Here is a 23,870-nt window from a genome sequence, read left to right as displayed (position 1 = left end):
CTGGCTCTCGTGTTACAAGAAACGTAATCCTTGTAAAATGCACTTTCATGTGCTGTATGATGGAATTACTCATGTTTTGGCGGCAGAAGGGCAGAATTGCAATTCAGCTTGTGAGCACCTCCTCCGCTGGGGTCCCCTGCATCGTTAGCGGTCATTGTAAATTGTATTCATCGCAGTTGCCACGGATCGTAGCCGTTTGGTTACTTCCTGGCTAGCTCCACGGCGACTGCGATTATCGCAACTGACCACTACTATAAACCAGTTTACGAAAGAGGAACTCGGTTTTGATGTTTATGATTGTAGTTCTGTTCACTGTCACATGGATAGATCAATTTTTCTCTCTGAGACGCAGAAAGCCGTTACACACCAATGGCGCTATATGGACAGTCTACAACGCCCTTTAGCATTCTTTAGACCGAACGCGGTAAGAACCTGTATGTTATCAACTAAACCTGGGTATACATACTGTATACACCACATATTTCACAGTGGTATTCTTTGTGCTAATTTTGTGATCTTATTGATATTCAGACTAAAAAGCATGCCAAAATAATGCCTCTTGCAATACAAATACAATGGCTGCTGATGTTAATCGCAGATTGCATTATGAAACATAAGATACTTGATTCCTATTTCACTGCTGAGGCTCTCCCGTCACCAAGATATATCCACCTGTGAAATTGTGTCACAAGATTTGACAGGCGAAATATTGACGAATGTGAAATATATGGTGTACACCATATTTGGTTCCAAAGCACAGCGTATGGAAAGGTCAGTGTAGTCTATACAATTTTACAGGTGGTACTAAGTACGAAGTGGTGTTCAATCCTTTAAAACAAGTCAAACTAGAGGCTGCAAGACACAAAGGAACATTTAGAGGATACAATGTTACTAGAATATGACATCTGTATGGGGTCTACCAACATGAGCCAGAACAGCTCTTGTTTAACTGCCGCTGGTGACGTTTCGGCCGCAAAGCGGTGCGGCGCAACCGACGGAGTCAAACTCACCGCCTCGTTGTCGGACTGGAAGTCGTCCTCGTCCATGCACATGATCTTGGCACTCTGGCTCTGACTATGGCTCTGGCTGGGGGCGGGGATGGAGTGGACTTCGGCCGCCACGGTGGGCGGGCTGCAAAGCTCCACGGTGTCCAAGGTGGCCGTCTGGAGCTGGGCCGAGACCGCGGGGTCCTGCACCAACCTCGCCTGCTGAAGGAAATACACAGGGGTGTGAGTCAACAAACGCAGTACCGACAGTGCCACAATAATGCTCTACTCTTTAAACAAGCGTCTGCATAGTCAGCAGAATCGGCACTCTAACGATACCGCAACAATCTGTACGCATGCTGAAAACCATTTTTTTGTTTAAAAGGAATACACAGGTTTGAGTGAAGGAACACACTACCGACCCGTAATAATGCTCTACACTTTAACAGGCATCTTCACAGTCTACAGATTGGCAACTCCAACAAGTCCGTTACAGCTTGCACGCATGCTTCACAATCGGAAGACCAACTTAATACTGTACCCAGTACATTTTTAGAACAATATGCAATTCCTATCCTGTCACATAAACGTATACATACATGTATACACATGCAAGCATACGACATGGCTGTCAACTCAAAGGAATTGATTCTTTTGATGCCAACTACCTTCCAAACAAAGCAAATTTATATGCAACCCTTAAAATGGCAACAAATTTAAGAAAAGTATTTCTCTCTCCAATTGACAATTTTTTTTTTTCATAATCTTTTAATGAAGAATCAAAACCGGTTCCATCTAACCCTTTTTTTCACAGCGAGGTTGAATTTGAGAAGTATTAATTTCAACACAAATTTCAGCAGCAAAATTCCCCCAAAATTTGAGGGGCTATTGACCGATTGAAGACGAGCCCCGTGTATAGTCGGGCAAGTGTCGATTGGAAATACGTGTGGTAGCAAAATCAGCCAGTCCTCAACGGGTTAAGCCACACAGCAGTAGACCTGTTGCTGGCAATTTTCTTTTGTTATATCTAAATTTTGTTATAACAAAAGGGAATTCTGAACCGTGGACTCTAACGATTATAATTTTTGGACCTGAATTTTGACTTCTTTGAAATGAAATTTTCGTTATAACCTTGGTTTTTGAAACAGGGGCACCTTGTACTACAAGAAAGAAAGGAAGAAAGAAAGAAAAACATAATGGCATCCCTGCCATTTCATCATCATGATGGAGGGGGCAGCATAACTGACCTCTTCAACTCCTTCCATGGGGGTGACGGTCTCCATGCCGTGGACCACACCTGGTGACGAGGCCCCGCTGAAGGAGGTGTCCAGATCTTCGTAATCGCCCTCCAACGTGTCCCCCGGTAACGACTTGACCTGGGATTTCATCGCAAAAGAGAAAACATTTTAAAAGAGTAAGAGAGATAACTTGCTGCCATGGCAACTCACTATCACACCATTGACATCTCTCAATTCTTTCAATATTCATTCTCTATATCGCACGTGAGGGCACAATGCTCGTGGCAAAAAAACCCTCGTGAGGTAAACAATTTGCAATGTCCCTCAGAGACTCCAGCGCTGCGAGATCTGTGGAACCTCTCTGGAATGCAAGAATGTCCAGAGCTTAAGACGCACCTTGATATCATGTGACCTGGGCCCCATTTCATAAAAGATGTTAGGATGACAACTCTTGCTGGAATGACAACTTCCCACAGCAAACAGCCAATCAGGAAGCTGGATTCTTGTTACCATGACAACTGTCATTCCAGCAAAGAGTTGTCATCAAATCAACTCTTTATGAAATGAGGCCCTGGAGAAAGAAAAGCCCTGTCCCCTACTGATCATGGATCATACACTGTAGTCATCATATTCACCTCGGGTGTGTTCTTTTTTTTTCTTAATCTTCTTATCTCCTCTCCTCCTTCTTTTTCAAGTTCTGTATTTGTCAGCACACTAATCATTCCTGTATATCAGCCTCACCCATAAATTTGAACGAATTGAGACCGAAAAAAAAGTATAATAATTTGGTACTAGCGAGACCTGCTAATACAGCTGTAGGATTCCTTTTCATAACACTTGGAGCTTGTTCAGTGTTCAGTCTGGTGTTAGGTGTAATGGCAATAAGCGAGTGTGCCGCGCAATGCTCAAGATCTCAGCGGGAACTACGTAGGGCAACTTGTCATTCGGAGCCTGTAAGATTCAGAGATATCGTGCGACATACCATCCGACATGCTCCAAATTTCTTTGCTTTCCACTTCTGCCATAGATACATGCTCAAGGATGCTTCCCAAACGAAGTAGACTGTTTTTCGCGGACACGAACTTTATTCATCGCATATTCGCCGCGTCCCCTATCATCAGGTCTTTCTGTGGCTAACATGCGAGGATAAGTACGGTCCTTTCTGGTGATACGATGTAATCGAGCCTGGTCATAAATTTTCGTAAGGACGACACAGTACTGACTCCTCACTCCATTATCAATTGCTGAATCTTGAGGTCCCCGTTTATATACAGCTACATCGGGCACTTGTTCTCTTATTACGTTAGGGGTGAGGGTAAGGCATCTGATGATGCGGTATATGGTATCTAATGACCCTGCATCCATAAGTTTTCCTCCTACATTGCACAAAATACATCCTCAGTGGGAAATACATGCATCCCTTTTGGAGAAAATCAACAAGCCACACTGGTACTTTCCCTGATTCTCATCTCACAGAGTTCTCGAGATGCTAGCCACATGTAGTACCCCGTTGTAACAAGAGTGTCCCTGAAACGGTGCGGTGACCACAATGAGAAGCTTCTGTTTCCATGGTAACAGTCCCATCACCTGGCTCATTCCAGCATCTCATCGGCTTCCCTCTTGGCACCAAAGCTCTCTTGTTCTTGTTTTCGGCATTTTCCTTCAGGTCTAACCCTCAGCAATTTAGAAATGTCACTTTAGTCAGTAAGTCTCTTTTCTCTCCCTTTCTTTTTTTTTGCTCTATCTCTCTCATTCTCTTTTTATCTCTAAACCCATCTCCTATGCCTATCTCTGTTTTTCCTCAATTTTCTTCCCTCACCAAATCTTTTCAACATCTATACCTCATGATTCCACCCCAGCCACTTTCCTTCTTTCATATTCCTGCCAAAAAAGGAATTAAAAAAAAAAATTCTGCTACGTGATGGACAGATTGCGATGAAGATGTGATTTCTCGCATAACTTTCACAGCATTTAGACTTCGCAATCTGTATAAAACTTCACAGTTTCCTGATGGAACTAAGTTGAGCAACTGAGAGTACACAGCAATACGGGAGAACAGTGCTTGTTGGGTCCATTGACCTTTTGACCTTTTAGCCTTGTCATACTTCACCCACATTCTAGCTTGATCAGTATTTCTAGGTGATGTACCTGTGGTGCGAATTTAAGTGGTCACAGCTCCAAGTTGCGAAAAGTTATTGCGGGCACACAAAATTGTTGATGATGACACCGCCCCATACGTCAACGGAGAAGTGACGCCCATGTCTCACTTCCGCTATATGCAGGCGAGACAAATACCAAAGTGGCCAGAGAGAGGTTTGAATGTCGCAGTGCAGTCATACAAAGCAAAGGATGCGCTCTAGAGAATGCGATGAGAGTTTGATGCTGGAATATGTCGAAACCATCACTCACACACAAAAACGAAACAGGTTGCTACATGTATGTAATCGGGTGGGTGAAGGCAAGTTATTTCAAATACAGCTGACCACGACTTTTGCAAGTTGATTCAAATCCGAAGACTAAAGGCTCTAGGATATTATGTTTTAAACACACTACACTTCCTCCTTTCTTCGCTGATGGAAAAAAAAAAAAAAAGCGTTGTGGAAAACCAGATCGCCGCTATCGAACTGACACCTGGCATTTACGCCACTAGTGGCCAATAATAGATTCCAACTCCAGGGCACGATCATTATCAAGGCTTATAATGACTTTCGATTTCAGTCTGTCCTCAAAGGAAAGACTACAAGTGTGTATGGCTGACAATTTAGCACTGCTTATCAACCAAGAATGATGGATGCAAAACGGACTTCAGAGTTTCGAAAAAGCACTAACGAGGGATCTCGATTTCTGACATGACAGCCATCTTGCTACTACACAATTGTCATTTGATAATGGATAGGGCTTTGTGTAAAGCCACACCACGTCCAAGTTGGCTCAAGCTGACTACAACCAGACTACAGAACAGAAAAGATTTCTCCACAAGCTAACACAAAAGCGGGAGAGTTTAATATGGAAGTTTACATACTTCGCAGATTTCATGGAACAATCATATTAATTGCAACCACATACCGGTATGCACACTGGAGCTGATGAACTCACCACTTCAACTGTTACACAGTCAGTCACATAAATCTTCCTTACATTCCCTATATACCGAACATACACTGTCAAACAACTGAAAGTTGCATCACATACAATATGCATCAAACTATGGTGGTTTCATAATAAACTATCAAAGATGACTTCTAGGAAGAAAGGGACTACAGATACAAACGGCCCGTTGACCTAGTCTTGCATGCGAACATGGCACATAAAGAGTTAACAGACAAGTGCAGTCTGATACATAATGTACTGTATACGCCAAATATTTTGTGAGGTTTTTATTTTCGTAAATTTTGCGAGTCAGGTGCTATTCGCGAAATTAAAGACACATGAAAATAATGACTCTGATCCCGATATGAACGTGACGCACACATATACATTTCTACAAAGTTTGGATCAGTACTCGTTCAATCGCGAGTTTAACCACTCGCGAAATCGTTGGGAAGTCCCGATTTACTAAAATTTAGACTTGCTAAATATATGGCGTATACAGTACATAAATATGGAGGGCATAAATGGAGCAATATAAGTATACAAATCAGTCAACATTTGAGTATGTTTGAGTATGCACAATGATACAAAGAAAATATAAAGTAGATTCAACACATTTTCAAATTTTCTCCCAAAATGAAAGAGCACATCACTCACCTATTTCAGAAAGCAGGGGGATATGATATTGCCTGTAAAATACACATGTATGCCAAAAACAAGCTGAGGGAATTTTCACTTTTTATCCAAAAAGAAAATAAATAAATAAATAAATTGTGGAATTTTCGTTAGGGCTTCTTTATAGTGTTGTATATATAATTATGTAACATCATGACTGCACATATACAGTGTAGTAGTCTTCTCGTCAAGCCACAGCTGCAATGAAAACTCAAAAATTCAGAACTTTTGAGAGGAGGGTTCAATTTTCTTTAAAACTTCACTGATGAGTTTTACTGATATTGCTGCATTCACTCAACACACACACACACACATGTTTGGGTGATATTGTTCTTTAAAAAAGATAAGATAACAAATTCAGGGGAATTGCCATACCCTTCCTATCGCCTCCAACTCCTTTCGCTTGGTACTACGGTCCAGGGGCTGGACAGTGGCGCCGGAGCTGCCCCGGTCCCTGAACTTCTGCCTGGCCGACGACTCCTTGCACTGGGCGTCCGAGTTGTTGCGCTTGAGCCCGGCACTGACCGACCGTGGGAAGTTCGGCGAGTTGTGGTCGCGGAGGTTGTACGTCTCCGGACTGCTGCGCTGCCTCGCGTGCTGGATTCCGTGGGGTAACTTTTTTTTTGGGGGGGGGGGGGGAAGGGGAGGAGGAAGAGGGGAGGAAGATAAAGATTAGGCATTATTATGAGGTAACTCCCCACCAGTAACTTTCCCTTAACATCTCCCTAATTCCGTTTCTGTCCATTTCTGGTCACTTTCTCCATTAGAAAAAGTAAACACACGACGAGTTCCACAGAAGCACGGCCTCAAAACAAGCCCACACTTTTCTCTGAAGGAAATATCCGATCTCAAATTGCCACGAAATTCCACTTCCCCATTTTGGACAACCCTCCCAATTTGATCAAAACTTTTCTACAGAGTATAAACACTGCCACCATGACAGCATGGGTAACATCATATTTACTCCAATATCCCACAATTTATTTATTTTTTTTTTTTGCATGGAGAAATAATACAATTCATCACATTTCCCTACTATTCCCTGGAATGCTCGCAATATCCCTAAGATGTGCCAAGGTCACTGAGTGTCACTTGTCAAGGCCATATTCCCTTATGATCTAGCCTTTTTTTTAAGGTCCTCAAACTGTTGTCAGCACAGACATTCGTTAGCGAAGAGCTAGCTAGCAAGCTACAGTCAAGTGCATCAGCGGAAGAGCCGTTTGAGATTTGCGATTCTGATTATTATCCAGGATCGTGAGAAAGCCGTGATTACACAAGACTCCTACTGAATAATTCGGTTAGTCACTTCGACCAATGAAATTGCTCAATTCTTTCACCGGCGACCAGTCGCAAAACGAGTACGCACAAGCTTCTTTGGAAAGCGCTCTGGTGAATGACTGCAATTTTTGTTGTCAAATGCTGGCAGCGAAATACCGTAATTCAAAGGTGAAAGTTGAAGAGATTTAGGCAGTGATCTCTGAAGGCCCTCTTGCTGGGCCTTGGCTCTTGCTTGCAGCTCGACTAGTCTTGCACACTAACCCCCTGCTTGCTCCTTTTGTAATCACTAAAATGGAGGGGCCTTTGACGAAGACTACCCATGACCAAGACTTGAAAAGCATTTGCAAGGGATTAACAGTGGTAACTATTTGACATGTGATAAAACTAAAAGCTCTTCTCTTCTGGTACCATTTACAAAATGAGAGCATTGACCTCTGACACAAATGACAGCTTTGACCTTTGACACAAAATGAATGCATTTACCTCTGACCCAAAATGAGAGCATTGACCTTTGACACAAATGAGTGCACTGACCTCTGACCCAAAATGACAAGCATTGACCTGATGCAAAATGAGAGCACTGACCTCTGACACAAATGAGCATTGACCTTTGACATAAAATGAGAGCATTGACCTCTGACACAAATGTGAGCATTGACCTTTAACATAAATGAGAGCATTGACCTCTGATCCCTAATGGGAAGACACTGCTTGATAAAGTGAGAAATGTCAATTTCAAAAAGCTGAAGATGGCAACAAGAATTTCATGGAAATACTCTCAAGGGAGAACAAACAAACAAACAAACAAAATCAAACAACACACCATAAACATAATAATAAAAAAAAAGAAGTTTGGAAGTGATTTGATAAAAGGAATCACTAATGGGTAAGATCGCTCCATTACCATGATTATACACACTGCAATGTTACACACCGGTAAACGAGTAAGGGGTAATACTGCATTAAAAAAAAAATGTTTGCACATCAGGTAGCGGCTTTGATGAGGGTGGTGGGTTGAAGATTGGACTTCAAGGACATTTACTCTGGACAACATACAATAATGTCAATGCAACCGATAAATCACAATTTTGACTTCAGCACCACTACACTACAAACTACACCCTGGGAAGACATTCTTGAAAAAAGATGTTAATATAGCAATTAGGGCTAGAATGGCATCTTCTAGTAGCATCAGCCAATCAGGAAGCAGGATTCTTGTGTTGCCATAAAACTCTAGAAGGTCTCTTTTCTGTCTTTCTTCTTTTTTTTTTTTTCATGTGTGTGTTGCATGTTTGAATGATCTTAAGGCATATTCTGAAAAGATGGGGTAAGTAACTTCAAGGACAATTCACCTTCATATACAGTTGACTCCCATCATAATGAAGTCCTTGGGACTGGTAATTTTCTTCTGCTACATCAAAGTTTTGTTATATCCAAACAATTAAACAATACAAATTCATAGAGTGGGTAATGTTGTGACCTGAATTTTTACTTCGTTGTTACTGGAATTTTGTTACAACCGTGTTTGTTGTAAAGGGAGTGCACTGTACAGGTGAATTGAGAGAAGGCAGCGATATTAGCTTTAAAAAACAGCAGTGAAAGTTTCAAGAAAATTGGACAGTCGTTCAAAAGTTATGAATTTTTGAAGTTTCAGTGCCGCAATCACTGGTTGAGAAGACTACTACAGTTTGTGATGTCACATGCGTAGTACGACATAAAGAAAATCAACATATTTTCACTTCTCTCTTTTCTTTAACTTCATTAGTCTTCTCATCCAGCAGTGACTGTGCAGAAACTTTAAAACTCCAAAACTTTTGAACGGATTGTCCAATTTTCCTCAAACATTCACTGATGTGTTCTACTACAGTTGTAATACCGAGCACTGCATTCACTCAATCAACATGTCTATGAAGGTGAACTTGTCCTTTAATGAATGAATTAAATGTGAAAAACTTTTACAATTTTTCTCTGCACAGCTAATGAGAGAGAGGGAGAGAAAAAATCTGTTTATTTTGTATGTGTTCAAGAGAAATTGGCCCTTTCCTGTTTGCAAATGTAAAAAAGCTTTTATACTTTAGTACACAATCATCCAATACTAAATGCTAATACAAACATTCACTTGCAGCAGTGTTAGTGACACCGCAAACAGAAAAATTAGCATCACAATTATTTACAAGATGCACTGAAAAAAAAAAATCAGCTGAAAAACAAAAAACAAAAAATCTTATTCAGTCCTAATAAAAAAAAAAAAAAACCTTCAGCAGAGCAAGCCAAGTAGGAAGGGGACAGCATCCACAACAAAATAATGTCTTAGAAGGCGACAGAAAGAAATGAAAGACCACCAAATATGTCTGCAGAAAACCCAAACTGAGGGTAAGAAAAGGTGTATTGAGGGGAGTTTGAGACAAAAACAATGTAAAATCGCTGACATGCATACACACACAAAAAGACATAAATTCACGCACCAAAAAAAAAAATATCAAAAAAAGCCACACACAATATTGAAGAAAAAGAAACAGACCAGAAAACGGGGCAGAATCAGAATGAACAAGACAGAAAAAAAAATACATTGCATAGATGTTAAGAACCCTTTTGACGAGTAGGGCCTACATGAAAGGAAAGGGAGAGGGATTAAACAATCATGAAAAGCAAAAGATTACACAACACACTAACACCACCCATGTAACAAGCACACCAAACCCTACTTGTGAGTCATGCTTGAAGAAGTTAAAACATAACACCAAAATGGCCATGTACTAACTTCACCCATCCAAAACTGAGTACCAAACGTGTAGTATCACAATGAAACAAAACACACAAATATTCCTCTCACACAAATTATTAATCATAAATTTTCACATTTTTTGGTGTTTTTTTTTTCAATACACTTGCTTTCTTTTAATCAAAATCAGCAACCAACCTTGGTTCTTAGAAAAAATTCATTCATTCAAAAAGAGTTGCTTTTATTAGGGCAATGATCAAAAGAATTGCTTTCCATTTTTCTTCATTGGAAATCTACCGGACATTGCATGGTAATGACAGAATAGCATCAAAATTATTAAGGAAGCTATTGTTTGAAGTATTGATATCAATAAAATGGCTGTCACATTTAAATTTCAACATTATGCCAATGCCCCAAAATCAAAATGATGGAAGAGTTTAATTTGTAATCAGTGCTTCATGGGGAAACTTCACAGTAGACTAGTCTGCTGCCCTCTATTGTTCATCCTGCAACATTTTATTATCATTTTTTTTTTTTTTACTTTTGTAACGGGAATGTTAGCATTGTTAATGTAACCTACTACCACTGCAAGACACATAGAAAAAATTTGCACAGTGAGGCACTGCAGAGGATGACAGTGAAAGAGAGAGAAAAAAAAAGAAAAAAAGAAAGAAAGAAAGAAAGAAAGAAAGAAAGAGAAGATGAGAGTGCAAGAGAGAGAGAGAGAGGGAGAGGGAGAGCGTGTAAAGAGATAGGGAGGTTCCCTTTCTCCATTTAGTTGAACATCTGCTCTAAACCCAACAAGTCTTGGGGTAAGTTTGCTGCATATATTATCATCTCATCCTTTTTAAAATAGGCAACTTCAAATTAAACTGAGCTCTTTACATTGGCAACTTCAACACTGAACTGAACTCTTTCAATTGCCAACTTCAAAACTGAACTGAGCTCTTTTAATTTGTAACTTCAAATTGAAATGAGCTCTTTATATCAAAAGAGATTAGTGGAATTTGGTCTCACTCATGAAGTGTATGCATAATCGCACCAAAATGTATGATAATCCATTTCAAAATCTGAAGTTCAAAAACTCACCAATTTGAGAGGGCAACATTCACTTCAATCTTCTATGATGCATTGCCAATTTGAGGATCAATTTAGAATAAATCATTGCATTTAAAGCTTTTGATAATGTGAAATTGAAATAAACAATGGTATAACAATGACAATGATAACGATAAAAAGGAACAGTTGTATCTGGCCAAAATAAGGTTCAAGTGGTGGGGAAAAAGTCCTACAAATTTTATCTTAGCAAATGAGTGACAGAAATCGTAATGAAAAGATGCAACATCAAACCCAAAATGTGTGGTTTGTGAGACTCCATGGTTAGACAAGAACACCAATCCACATGACCACAGCAGGCAAAGCACACAAAATGCTGATGACAAAATGCAGCAACTGCAAGACACATAAACACTAACCCAACTTCGCCTAGACTCTGCAGGCTTTTCATTCTTCTTCTGCTATAAAATAGAAAGATTGGACAAGTAGAAAGAGAGAGGAGGACAAGAAGAAGAAGAAACAGACGACATGAACTACTCTTTTCGCCAAGAGTGCAAGTCAAAAAGCGTAGCCGTAGACCTGTCATGCAAAACTACGAATAAAACATGCACTTCTCAAATGTTTGTCACTGTTCAAGTTAGACGTTGACTCTTATTACATTGGAGCCCTCTCGTTTTCCATCCTCATTTCCATTAATTACTTCCACAAACGACATACAAATTAGGCATAGATATGTGCCAATTTTGAGCTTTGAGCATCAAACCAGTCTTGCAGGGATTGATAGTAGTATTTCTTCATTCTTTTGAAAAATATGGTTTAAATTTGGTTTAAATATGTATCGAATCATTGCTGAAATAACCCCTAATTTTCATTCAAGTACTAGCAAGCATCTTGCAGCACCCACTAATTGAAGGATCCAATATGGGTACAAATTGAATCACCTGACCAGACTGAATGCTTTGATATTTGAGGACACCATCATTTAATCTCCTGGTGGAGATATCCCACAATGCCTTGCATACAGAGAGGGCCTTCAATTTCAGCTGTCCTCTTTAGCAATGCATTGTGGGATGCATCTCGAGTGAATGCCTTTATATAAACATGCGACAAAAACAAGACTGGTCAAAGAGTGAGGTACAGTATGTGTGGTAGAGGGTCCTGTTGCCGTGGTTACACGACACACAAATTATTTTGCCATGGCATTTTAAAACAGATAATTCACGTAGCCATCTTGCTTGCAACAAAAGATAGAAATTGGTTTGATTTGAAATATTGACTTTATCCTATCAAAATTACAAATGGCACTTATGGGGGAATATTATAAACAAAAGAACATAAAGACAGAATAAAATAAAAAGCAAAATAATGCTTTGAGCTGTAGTGTAGTTCTCAGGCTCATATACTTCTTTCGAGAGAAAAGCTAGCTAGAAATCATTCAAAGTGTTTGAATATGCTATTTCTACACTTTCTTGAAATCATGGACTGGCCAAATAAAAACTGAAAGAAAATCATATAAAAGATAAGAAATGAAATAAAAAGTGAGCAACATCCTTCATCAGGTTTCCCCATATCAAAGCCTAGGCCTCAAAGCTTGCTTTTACACTGAGCATATCAACTTTATTATCAGCTGATACTACAAAACATATAAATTGCAAATAATATTGGAAGCAAATTCAAAAAAAGAAAAGAAAAAGAAATTCATGCACTAATACTAACTGCATCTACTCCACTAACAATTTTTTCAATCTTACATCAAATGGAAAGAAATAGATATCTACAATGCTATTAGAATTTTGTACATGCATTGCTCTAGGGAGCACCATTTTTATCGCTTGAGATACATTCCCACGTTCTGGACCTGAACACAAAAATGAATTATTGAACACAACGATCACAACGCCTGAATTCTCAATTCATTCTCTGAATACTCCGTTCTGATTGTTTTTGATTGGTAATTTGCTTGATAAGTTGTAATAAAACTGCCAAGTTGTGGTTCATTCATTTTTCACAACTTTCTCTCACTCACACAAACACAGACACTTTCCCAGACAATCTTTTTCAAGACTTCATCCAATCTATAATATTCAGCTACACAATCAACATACACAAGTCCTATCAACTCAGCCACATCACTATCATCTCACCATTGCATTATCTTTGCAATATGTACTTATTCATTCTGTCAAAGAAAAATGAGACATTTATCATCAAACAAACACACAAATCTCATCTGTCTGCAGCCACTGTCTGTGTGACACAGGCATGAACACATACAGACAAACATATGTACAGACACACTGACACAAACAGACGGACACACAGATATGGACATAGACACAGACACCAAAACAAAAACACACAAACACACTCACAGCCAGATACATTCATTCAGACACCCTCACAAAGACCACCAAACACCAACATAAAGACCAACACATACACTGTATGTACACAACACACACATAAACACACACATCTGCATATTATGCTACAGGTGATCACTCCCCCGATCTGAAATTTGACTTCAATAAGCAACAAAAAGGTTCTGCTAACCAACCCCCCAGCCCGCCTCCAATTCCTTCATTTGTTTTCTTGGGCCAGAATGATTGAAAACATCTTCGACCACTGCTATCATACAATTTTGTCTCCCTTTATTTACAGGGGTGATTGTGAAACAGCACATGGAAGAATGTCCACAATAATAATCTGGTTTCAAACTACTGGTAATCACTAGACTAGTTGTTGATGGGGTTTTTACTCTCTTTTTTTTTTTAACAATCCTTCTCAAACTGCATATTGACTTAAATCTGACATTCTTAAGAAGATAAGCAGTGAGTTTTTGAATCAGGTAACATACAAAGTATACCACAAAAAAACATCAGCTGTGCTGGTGAGATAGATTCCCAAAGTTGCCAAAATGTTAACCCCAGCCCCATATCTGCTTAGAGCTCATTTTAAATTCTCAAGATTTCACTGAACCCAAACTGCTGGAGTCATTACATCACGGTTTACCCATGTGATACTACGTCTTTGCTCCACCGCCTCCCGTTCCAAAAGACCGCACGGCCGTCGAGATGTTTAGGAAGGCGGCGGCGGCTGGTGGGTGTCGCGATGCCTGTCTGACCACGCGAGAATGAGACACGCCGGTTCACGTGTCACTCGATGACTAACGCCACTGAAGTGGCACTGCATAATTACTGCAATGCTCGGGGGCTGCACTTGGCACGAGATTCCCATCAATTATGCAGAATACTGATCATTTCCAGCATCGTTTCCAAGTCTCTTCCTCACTGGAGGAGGGTGCATCCCAGTGGCTCCCCTTAAAACATCATTACCACGGCAACACATCATCTTTCACTCAGCATCTCAGAAACATTAATCATTCACATGATCCTGTGTATCACTAAAGTTAGCACCAGCACATTTCATCATCAAGGCTACATCAGCTCGTTGTCCTTGTCGTTACCAACATCATAATCGCATCACTATAATTATCACCATCATAATCACCATAGTAACAATGTGTACCACCATCATGTTCCTCATAGTCACTACCATCATCTTCACTACCATTATACTCATCACTTTATTTCAAGACCAGTATCAGAACCAGCACTTCCAGTATATAAGTCACTCTTGTCACCATTATATAACCTTTACCATCATCAATACAATAATTACAATCATCTAATCATCACTATTATCATCCTAGTCACAAATACCACCTATTTTTAAGACCATTATTATAACCAGCACCACCAATACAGGAGTCACTCTTGTCAACATTATAACCTTTATCATCATTATGATAGTTACAATAATCATCTACGCATCACCATCATCATCCTAGTTACTATTATCACCTATTTCAAGACCATTATTTTTACCAGCACCACCAATAGTCACTCTTGTCACCATTATAACCATTACCATCATCATTATGATAGTTACAATCATGTACTCATCACCATTATCATTCTAGTCACTATTATCACCTATTTCAAGATCATTATCATAACCAGCACCACCAACATATTTTGTCACAATTCTAACCTTCACCATCATCATAAGAACAGCTACAATCATCATTTCCTCATTACCATTATCACCCCAGTCACTATAATCACCTATTTCAAGACCATTATCATAACCCAGCACTACCAATAAAATTGTCACCTCTTATCACCGTTATCATCTAACTTACCACCATTCTACAGTAACTATCATTACTATCAATATCTTCAAGTATCTTATTTCCCACCATCACGTCATAACCGGTGACACGACATTCGCTCTTTACACTTCGTAAGAAGTTTCTCATTATCTCACAAAAAGTTGGGAGTCTGAAGCCCCATCTCAACCAGAACTGTACCATCTCTTTAATATTTTATACTTTGTCAGAACAATTCTTCTTTTCCTCCTCCCTTAACCCGTCAGTCATTTATTGAACATACCTCTTCTGGAATCGTCTGGAACTCCTCGTTCATGTTCGGAGAGTCCCAGGGGAGACTCGCGTGGCTACTGGCAACCTGGCCCTCCTGGGGGCGGGGGGTGGGGGCGGGCGACGCTGGATGTACGGCAGGGGGCGTTCCACTCCCCTAGAATGGGCGCAAGAAGGGTATAGAGTGTTCATCGGGGACGAACATGTACTCCACTATCATCTCTCATCATCAAGCTCCCCTCATCTACCAATTGTACTTCCCTAGACATGAAAACAAACTCGTGCTTGGTGCATTTAGGGGCCCTTCCGATTCTTTCTCAGCAAGTTTTACAATATGAATCATTACCCCAAATATTCCTGCTTTCTCTATAGCATGCTTTCTTAGAGTTATCTTTTTTTTTTTTCTGCAATCCAAGTTTTATTGCCTCATTCCATCAGTGTCATATCATATTATTACTGCTCGTGTCATCACGTGCTGTGGCTACATTCTGTCTGCCATCATTACAGCAAAGTATCTAAAATTTTCTCTAGTAAATTATACTTGACTTTGAGAATATACAAACAGAATTCTTTTGCATAAATAATCTCCCCATTAGTAACACTGATAACTTTAACACTGAATAATTTGCTCCAAACAATACCCATTTCCAAAAAGCATTACAGAAAACTGTATAGAACATGTACATAAAGAACAAGTCATTACTTGTGCGCTCACATTATGAAGAAATCACATATATTTGGCGTTTTTTTTTTTTTCAATGGATTTTGAAGACTTTTGTTTTTGTTGTGATTTTTACTGAAAGGATTAGCAGCATTTTTTTTTTTTTTTGGGGGGGGGGTAAGGATGGAGATAGGATTAATTAGGTGTAGTGCATGGACCTTACGCTGCATTTTTGCAATGTTTGTGTACAGGTGGCACAAAGCACGTGTCCAATGGAATTCCACTAATTCCTCTTCTCTGTAGCTTTTAACAGCCCAGCTTATAGAGGGAGTACTGTCATGTGTCTGGATAATATGTTTATTGTTGTTGTTGTTTTTGTTTTTGTTGCTGTTGTGTGTTGTGTGTTGTGTGTGTATGTGTGTGTGTGTGTGTGTGTGTTTTGATGAATTCGAAAAGTTGCATGCTCTACAGAGGTCAGGGTGCATACCTCATAAAAAAGTCTAATTCATATCGCAGAATCTACTTCCATTTTTAGACACTTAGGTAAGTGTTCTATAAAGATGTGTGTGTGCGTGTGTGTGTCTTTCTTTATGTACAAGGTTGTATGTGGTGTTTCTATGATGCATGTACCTTTCTACATGTACATGAATACATACTGACAAAACACTTCAAAATATTCTTGTTCTGAATTAAACAACTGTCTGCTTTTCATTTCCATTTCAATTATTTCAACTATCTTGCACAAAATCAGAGAGAAACTATTGTTGAGAGTAACAAGAACTTGTTATCTTCTGAAATCTGCTGCCAATTTCAGAATAAGGTATGACTTAAGAATATACAGTCTGTATCCAACTACTGTATACGCCGTTATTTTCGCGAGGGTTTAATTTTCGCGAATTTCGCGAATTGCAGTTGGATCGCGAATTTAACAACACGCGAAATTGTCTCCTTGCGCTTTGTTGATGGAGTATTAACGTAAGCGTCGGCGTCAATTCGCGAAAACAACACCTCGCGAAAATGTCTATGACCTCGTCATTCGTGAAAATATCTGTACGCGAAAATAACGGCGTATACAGTATTTGAAAAAAAGAGAGGAGTAAATAGACTAATATTAGTCAGATCAGATAAAAAGTAAATACATAAACTTAGTTACTTGTTTGTGTGTTTTTAACTGCTCTTCATTGCTACTATTTTGGATACAATATCTTTTCAATATTCAAAAGTGAAGAAGGAAATAGAAATTCCAAAGGCAAGCAAGCACTGATTATTTATCTCGATATGGTCTATTTGCCGTGACATTGACACAAGTCTATCATACAATGAGATTACAATAGAAAGTTCCTCTCTATTTGTAAGCTTCCCCCCCCCCCCCACTGTAGTTTGTCCTTTTTTTTTGCTACAAAGTCATACAGATAAGCTACACTCATGCCAATTATATTTCAAGCCCCCCCCCCCCCCCGATGTTTTGCAAACAAGTCTCTACCTTCACACTTAATCTGAAAAGGTATTGACAAACCAGTCCACACATAAAGTTATTCTCTCTCCACACTTTGCAGAGCTAGACAGTGTACAATGTAAGTGTCTGTTATTCTTTTCAAGGTTTTTGTTGAACAAATTTTTCAAAGAAAACCTCTTTGGTTCCTGGATTTTCTTACTCCCACTCTCTTTCTCTCCCACTAAGAATGGTAACATCACTATAATGTGAAGGTGATAGCGTGCTTAGAAGACTTTCTCATCTATGGGCAGAGCAAAAATATTTCAAATATGCTCAGAAAAAAAAAGTTCCAGATGGCATGACAAATCAATGTTTTATAATACATTTGATTTGTATTCTGAACTGCACTGTTATCTGAATAGGGGGACAAATATTTGCTACAAAATCTATTATCCATTTTTTGTTCGAAGAGTACAAGATTCTGTACATTAATCATCATCTACATGACATTGTATTAGAATACAGCCACATTAAATGTGATTGCCATTAGAATGTTGTGAACTTATCATGCACAAAACTTATCATGCACAAATATGTTTGTGATTTGATTGTATTTTTTTTCCCTTCCTCCATCCAAACCTCACCATTTGCACAGAAAGTCCGGCTGGCAGAAAAAATATGGCACATAAATTTGAATGAGAATGAAATAACACGCCGCACGAATACATTGACAGATTATGTTACACACAGGAGACACAGTAAAGAAGACATTGCTGCATGCTGTGATAAAATTTTCGGGAAGCTGTTACGCGAGAAGTGAAGAAAAAGAGCCGCATCGCGTAGTTTATTTTGATTAAATGCCAGTACATTCTCATATGCACCATGAACTCCAATCCCCAAGACGTATACATACACCCGTGCAAAGCCCAAAGCAAACACGTACAGAACACGATACCATGACAAAACATTTTTTTTTTTTTTTTTAAGTGTGAAAGATGACAGGAAATTTCCCTCCAAAAGACCCAAAAACCTGTAGATATTACCCAAAATTACACACTCATGGAATAAATGACATAATGCATGATATCGTAGATTACAAACACGTCTATTCGACCACAAGAAGCCAGCATTTTCAGCAAGGAATTTTACAGACAAGAAATGAACTCGGCTGTACATGGACCTCCCCCTTTCTGAACCTTATAACACAGACTTCATGATTTCCTTTGTTATGCAAAAAAAAAAAAAAAAAACCTCACTGAATATTTTACAGATTTTTTTTTTTTCATTCTTGAAATTTACATTTTCTTTTCTATGTTTAATGAATGAATGAAAATCAAACAGAAAAATGAGTCTGGAAGTGTTATATGTAATCGATCACGGACGCACTTTGAATTCTATTACCACTGGGTTGAGATGGAAATTGCTGAATTGTTCCCATAGAACAGCATTACTACAGTGTATGTGTCAACTCTCCCTTTATCTAAAAAGCATGCTTAAAGGCACTGTCTTAAAAAGTTTCCGGGCGGAGGGGGGGGGGGGGATTCTCAGCTTCATGGACCTACAATGTAAATGCCACCAGCATCTTTGATATTGAATAAATACAAAATTATCAAGGTTGAAGATAATGGATAAATCCTTTAAAAAGAAGGGAAAAAAAGAAACTTCTCTCACACTGAGCAAACTTCAATTGGTAATTCCGGAATTTTGAGGGAAAAAATGATTCACAAGGTTTAAAGGGTATTTTTTCCCTTCTCTTGAACTGTGAAACATGCTTTGCTTGGATCATGCTGTATTGAGTTTCTCCTCAACAGTCCATTAGTGTACAACTGAGTTGATGTATGTCCATTTCCTCCCCCCCCCCCCCCAATTTGTTTCCCATCCAATAATCTACATTCACTTGAAACTGGCCTGGGCATCGAAAATATAATTTGCTGAGCCAGAACTAGCAATAAAGTCATCCCCCCCCCCCCAAAAAAAAAAGGGGGGGGGGTGAAGGGAAGGAAACAAAAAAGATTGTTCAATTCAAACTGGACTATTCTGTGTCTTTTTAGTAGTTGGAAACTTACTAATTCGCTATTCTGTGTCTTTTTTTAGTAGTTGGAAACTTACTAATTCATTCAAATTTTTATTCACCCTAACCCTGAAGAAATGAAGATGCAATGTCTGCTGGGGTAAATATCTTACTGTGATGAAGTAGCCCAAACTATTATTTTCTTTGTCTTTAAGGTCTGGTTATAGATTCTTCATTGTTACATGCTACCCAGAGGGGTCTTTGCATCTTTGGACACCTGTACAAAAAGTCGTCTTGTCTCTGTTAAGTTTAATGAACATTTAGGCCTTCATGCATCTTATCTCTCTGCAAAAAAGGTTAATTTTAGTCCTTGGTGATTTTTTTTTTGGCTCCTTTTTCAGACTGTACTTCTATCATCCCCTGTGTTTTGTACACCTAAAAAAAAAATGCAGCTATCTAATTGGTTGATTAACAATCATGTGACATTCAGTTAAAAGTACTATCACACCATGCAATTTTGTGTGAGCAGAAATGGATACTGCATGGCAGACGTCACCGATTTCCACTGACTCCCGTATTAAACTCACGATTGACTTGTTTTTGTGCCATTGCACGGCTCTGATGTCACAATAAACAAACATTTGCCGTGCACACTCAACAATTGCAAGTGCACTTTCAAGCACATATTTTTTTACCTTTTAAGGAAAATGGTCGCCATTTCTGTGCTAAATTAAAGAATCTGCGTGGACCAAATTTGTTGACATTCGAGGTGTTGTATAAAACAAATAGTGTATGGTCTTTACTCGTGCAATGGAACCAGATTTCGCACTCGGTGAAAGATGAGGCACTCTATTCAACTCGGCTTCGCCTCGTTGAATAGAGCGCCTCTATCTTTCACCTCATGCGAAATCTTGTACCATCGCACTCGTGACCATTCACTATTTGTATAATATTGGTTTGGTGCGTGTATTCATCCCTCTGATTGGTGGAATAGTATAGAGTGCGGTTTGTATGTGAGTGCGTATGTGTGCGTGTGTGTGTGTGGCCACAAAGAGCTTACCTGCGTATGAATCATGTTACTATGGGCTTTCTGCAGCTGCTTTTCCAGCACGCTAATTCTCGTTTTAATGCCGCTTATGTCCTTTTGCAGCTTTTCGGATGGATTTTGGCTGTACTCCCGCTGGGTGTGCTGCGGGGTGGAGGGGTGAGACGATGCAAAGAAGGGGTGGAATGGAGGCCAAAAAAATGTTCGTCAAGCTCAAAATACCGAAAAAAAAAAAGAACAACGGATGGACGACCGCACCATTTGGACAGTGTATACAGTATATGGAAGAAAAAAATCAACACAAAGAAACAAAAACACACATAACGTTACTTGAAAAGAACACTTAAGTATCAACCTCTAAATGTCGTAACACACACAGTCTACGATGTCAAAGGAAGGAGAGTACGATTGTTTGTCTGTTTGTTTTTGAAAGAATTGAAGTACATGTATATGCTTGGTTCTGGACAGAGAATGCATAACACTATGCTTTAGGATAGCTTTTTTTTTTTCTGAACATCGGCAGTTGCACATGCTTCAGGTATTAAATAGTCGCCTCATTTTTGTTTCGTTTTTTTTTTCATAATGCTGCGCAAGACAGGGCAAAAATTCAGAACAGGTTCAGAGAGAAGAAATGAAAATAATTTCTAATTATTCTACAGAAAAGAATTGAAACCGTTATCCACATCTTGCTCTCAAGCACTCTCCTACTTTTGAAAAAAACAAAACAAGAACAAAACAAAAACACACGAACAAGATGCACAGAACCAAGAGATACAGAACTAAACAACCTGAAATTTACCATCTCAATATAAACAAAATATGAATAAAGCATGGACAAAAAAAAAGAAAAAAAGATACCCCAAAGCAAAGGACATCAATGTTCAATACAAATAGCTTGTCCTGTTGAGTATGATAAAAATACCGGGAAAAAAAAAACAACAAACATACAACAATACAAATAAGAACGCCCAGAACTCGTCATCACCAGCGCATAGAGGGCATCCTGCCTAAGCATTTCAGACCATGATGCTAACAGCAAGAGAAAGAATGAGAGGAAACAATGTACGGAGATGATTGGATGCATGAGGAACGTAATAAACAACGAAGCGGCGAGAGATAGATGAGAGAAAAACCCGGGAAACGCCCACCTCGGGGCGTGGTCCCAATCTTCCTCCTCCCATCCCCCTCCCAAGGGAGTGGGGGAGGGGGGTTACTTACTTCCCTAGGGTCTACATCTATGCTTTTCTTCCGACTGTGCCGCCCCTTCCGCTTGCCCGGCGGGGACTTGGGGCAGTGGAGGCTATTTAGGCTCTGGGAGCGATTTTTTTGCAGGCTCGCGCGGGCCTTCCGTCGGGTGAACGGAGATGCCCACTGACCGAGGTGCGAGAAGGGTCAGAGGTCAGAGTTGAGAGGGGATGACAGAATGTGGGGGGGGGGGAGGAGGGGGAAGAGGTTAAAGAAAGAAAAAGGATTGGAAAGTTGAGGGGGGGAGAGAGAATAGAGTTATAAAGAAATCATTATACATTCCATGCCAATATCTGGAAAAAAAAGGCAATGTGGAAAAAAACAAAACAGCAAAGAAAAAAAAAATGGAAAAATAAGATGACGAAACATGTCGCAGGTTGATGGATGATTATATTTGATGCCAAGTCTTAATAGTTCCCTCCACAAACTTAAAAGAAAATGGATCACTGAAATCAACATGAAATCAACATGAAAAGAAAACATTAACCAGGGGAGTTCTGTTTTTGTTTTTTTTATTTCTACTCCTCACGTGTCAAAGACATAAAAACTGCCTCAGAACTCTGTTACTTCTGAACCTCCCTTCCAACTCTCTGCCCCTCAAAAAGAATAACAACAACAACAACAACAAAATATGGAGGTTTCTTCTTCTTTTTTTTTTCTGCATAAGAATGAATTCATCACTTGTTCCTCGATGGATGTTGCAAGCGGACCCACCATCCGGTCTCCACATGAGCAAATCAGCTCCTAGGGATGACTTCTGGATGCATTCAATTAGGGCGGTTTGTGAAAGAGCCCCCTTGTGTGTGTGGGAGGGGGGCATTGGAGGGGGACAAGGGACTCAAAAACAGGTGTTTTCATACTGTCTAGCAACTGGGAGAGGGACACAAATTGTTGGGGTTTTTTTTCGTGTGTGTGTGGTAAACACTGGAAGATGGCAGCTTTCATCCTCAAGCCAACATCCAACCTCCATTGAACAACATCCTGGGACTGCTTATACCATTACTGGAGACATTCTACACACAACGTGCAGAAACGCATTCTAGCCTCCCCTCCCCCACCCCACCCTCCACCGCACACACCTTCAATAATGCATATCAACTCATCCCGCTACCACAACTGATGCTGAAATCAAACCGCTGCCCGGTATCAATGATACCATATAGGCCGAAGCTCAACTGGACGTCACAACTAGATGTCCAGTAATCTATTTCAAATTTGACAAACAACAAAATGTACATTCCTTCTTCCATTACTTGTGATCCCACAATTGTACATTCATTTCTCTTTCATAAATGCACTCTCTCAACTCTTTATGTATATGTATGTATCTTTCTATCTCCCCCCCCCCCCGACTTTTATCTTCCTTTTTTTTTTCTTTCCCTTTCTATCTCGAGCCTACTTGTATCCCTCTAATTGCACTTAAATATACATTTATTTATCATGCATATCGACATCCATTATACTGTCCCTCAAAAAAACTGGACATATGGCTTGCCATTATCAAGTTTCAATCTCTGAACAATCCACCATTAGAGTCCTCCCTCCCTTTTTCCTTCCTTTCCTTTAAAAGAGGAAAAATTCTTTCGCTTTCCTTTATTTCTCTGCTTTGAAGGGACTGGTCTCTCGAATATCACGGAAATTTTTATTCACTTTGCGCGCCGAGCACACAGGACGAGGTGCGATGCTGCACAGGTAACCCAATCTTGGAATCATTTGATCACCTTGGTCCCAGGGGGGAGGACCAGAGAAAAGGGCGAATGGGGAGTGGGGGGGGGGGGGGGGATTCAGGGAAGAAAAGGAAATCAAGTTTTCTTCTCTTTCCGGCATCGTTGGGTCTCCTCTCACGATTCATGACGGAGAGATTCTCCGCTCTCATTCCAGTCGCAGATCAACTGGACGACTTGCCGTGTGCTGATCACCCATACAAGACTCCCATTCATCCATCCACATCCAAATACTGCTAGCTGTTCCCCCAACTGTTCTACTT

The 23,870-nt window shown here is 39.7% G+C and overlaps 1 protein-coding gene across 1 annotated transcript in view; it reads right to left on the bottom strand.

Moving 5' to 3' along the window:
• The window catches only part of LOC140229499 (uncharacterized), a 123,531-nt gene that overhangs the window by 76,972 nt on the left and 22,689 nt on the right, over positions 1 to 23,870 (bottom strand). The window contains 6 exon segments of the mRNA XM_072309749.1: positions 1,011 to 1,205; positions 2,234 to 2,362; positions 6,365 to 6,604; positions 11,465 to 11,506; positions 15,500 to 15,643; positions 20,654 to 20,782. Coding sequence (XP_072165850.1) covers positions 1,011 to 1,205; positions 2,234 to 2,362; positions 6,365 to 6,604; positions 11,465 to 11,506; positions 15,500 to 15,643; positions 20,654 to 20,782 — 879 coding nt within the window.

This window comes from Diadema setosum, chromosome 6, assembly GCF_964275005.1.
Source record: "Diadema setosum chromosome 6, eeDiaSeto1, whole genome shotgun sequence".
Taxonomy (NCBI): Eukaryota; Metazoa; Echinodermata; class Echinoidea; order Diadematoida; family Diadematidae; genus Diadema; species Diadema setosum.
This window is presented reverse-complemented; position numbering and strand designations above follow the sequence as displayed.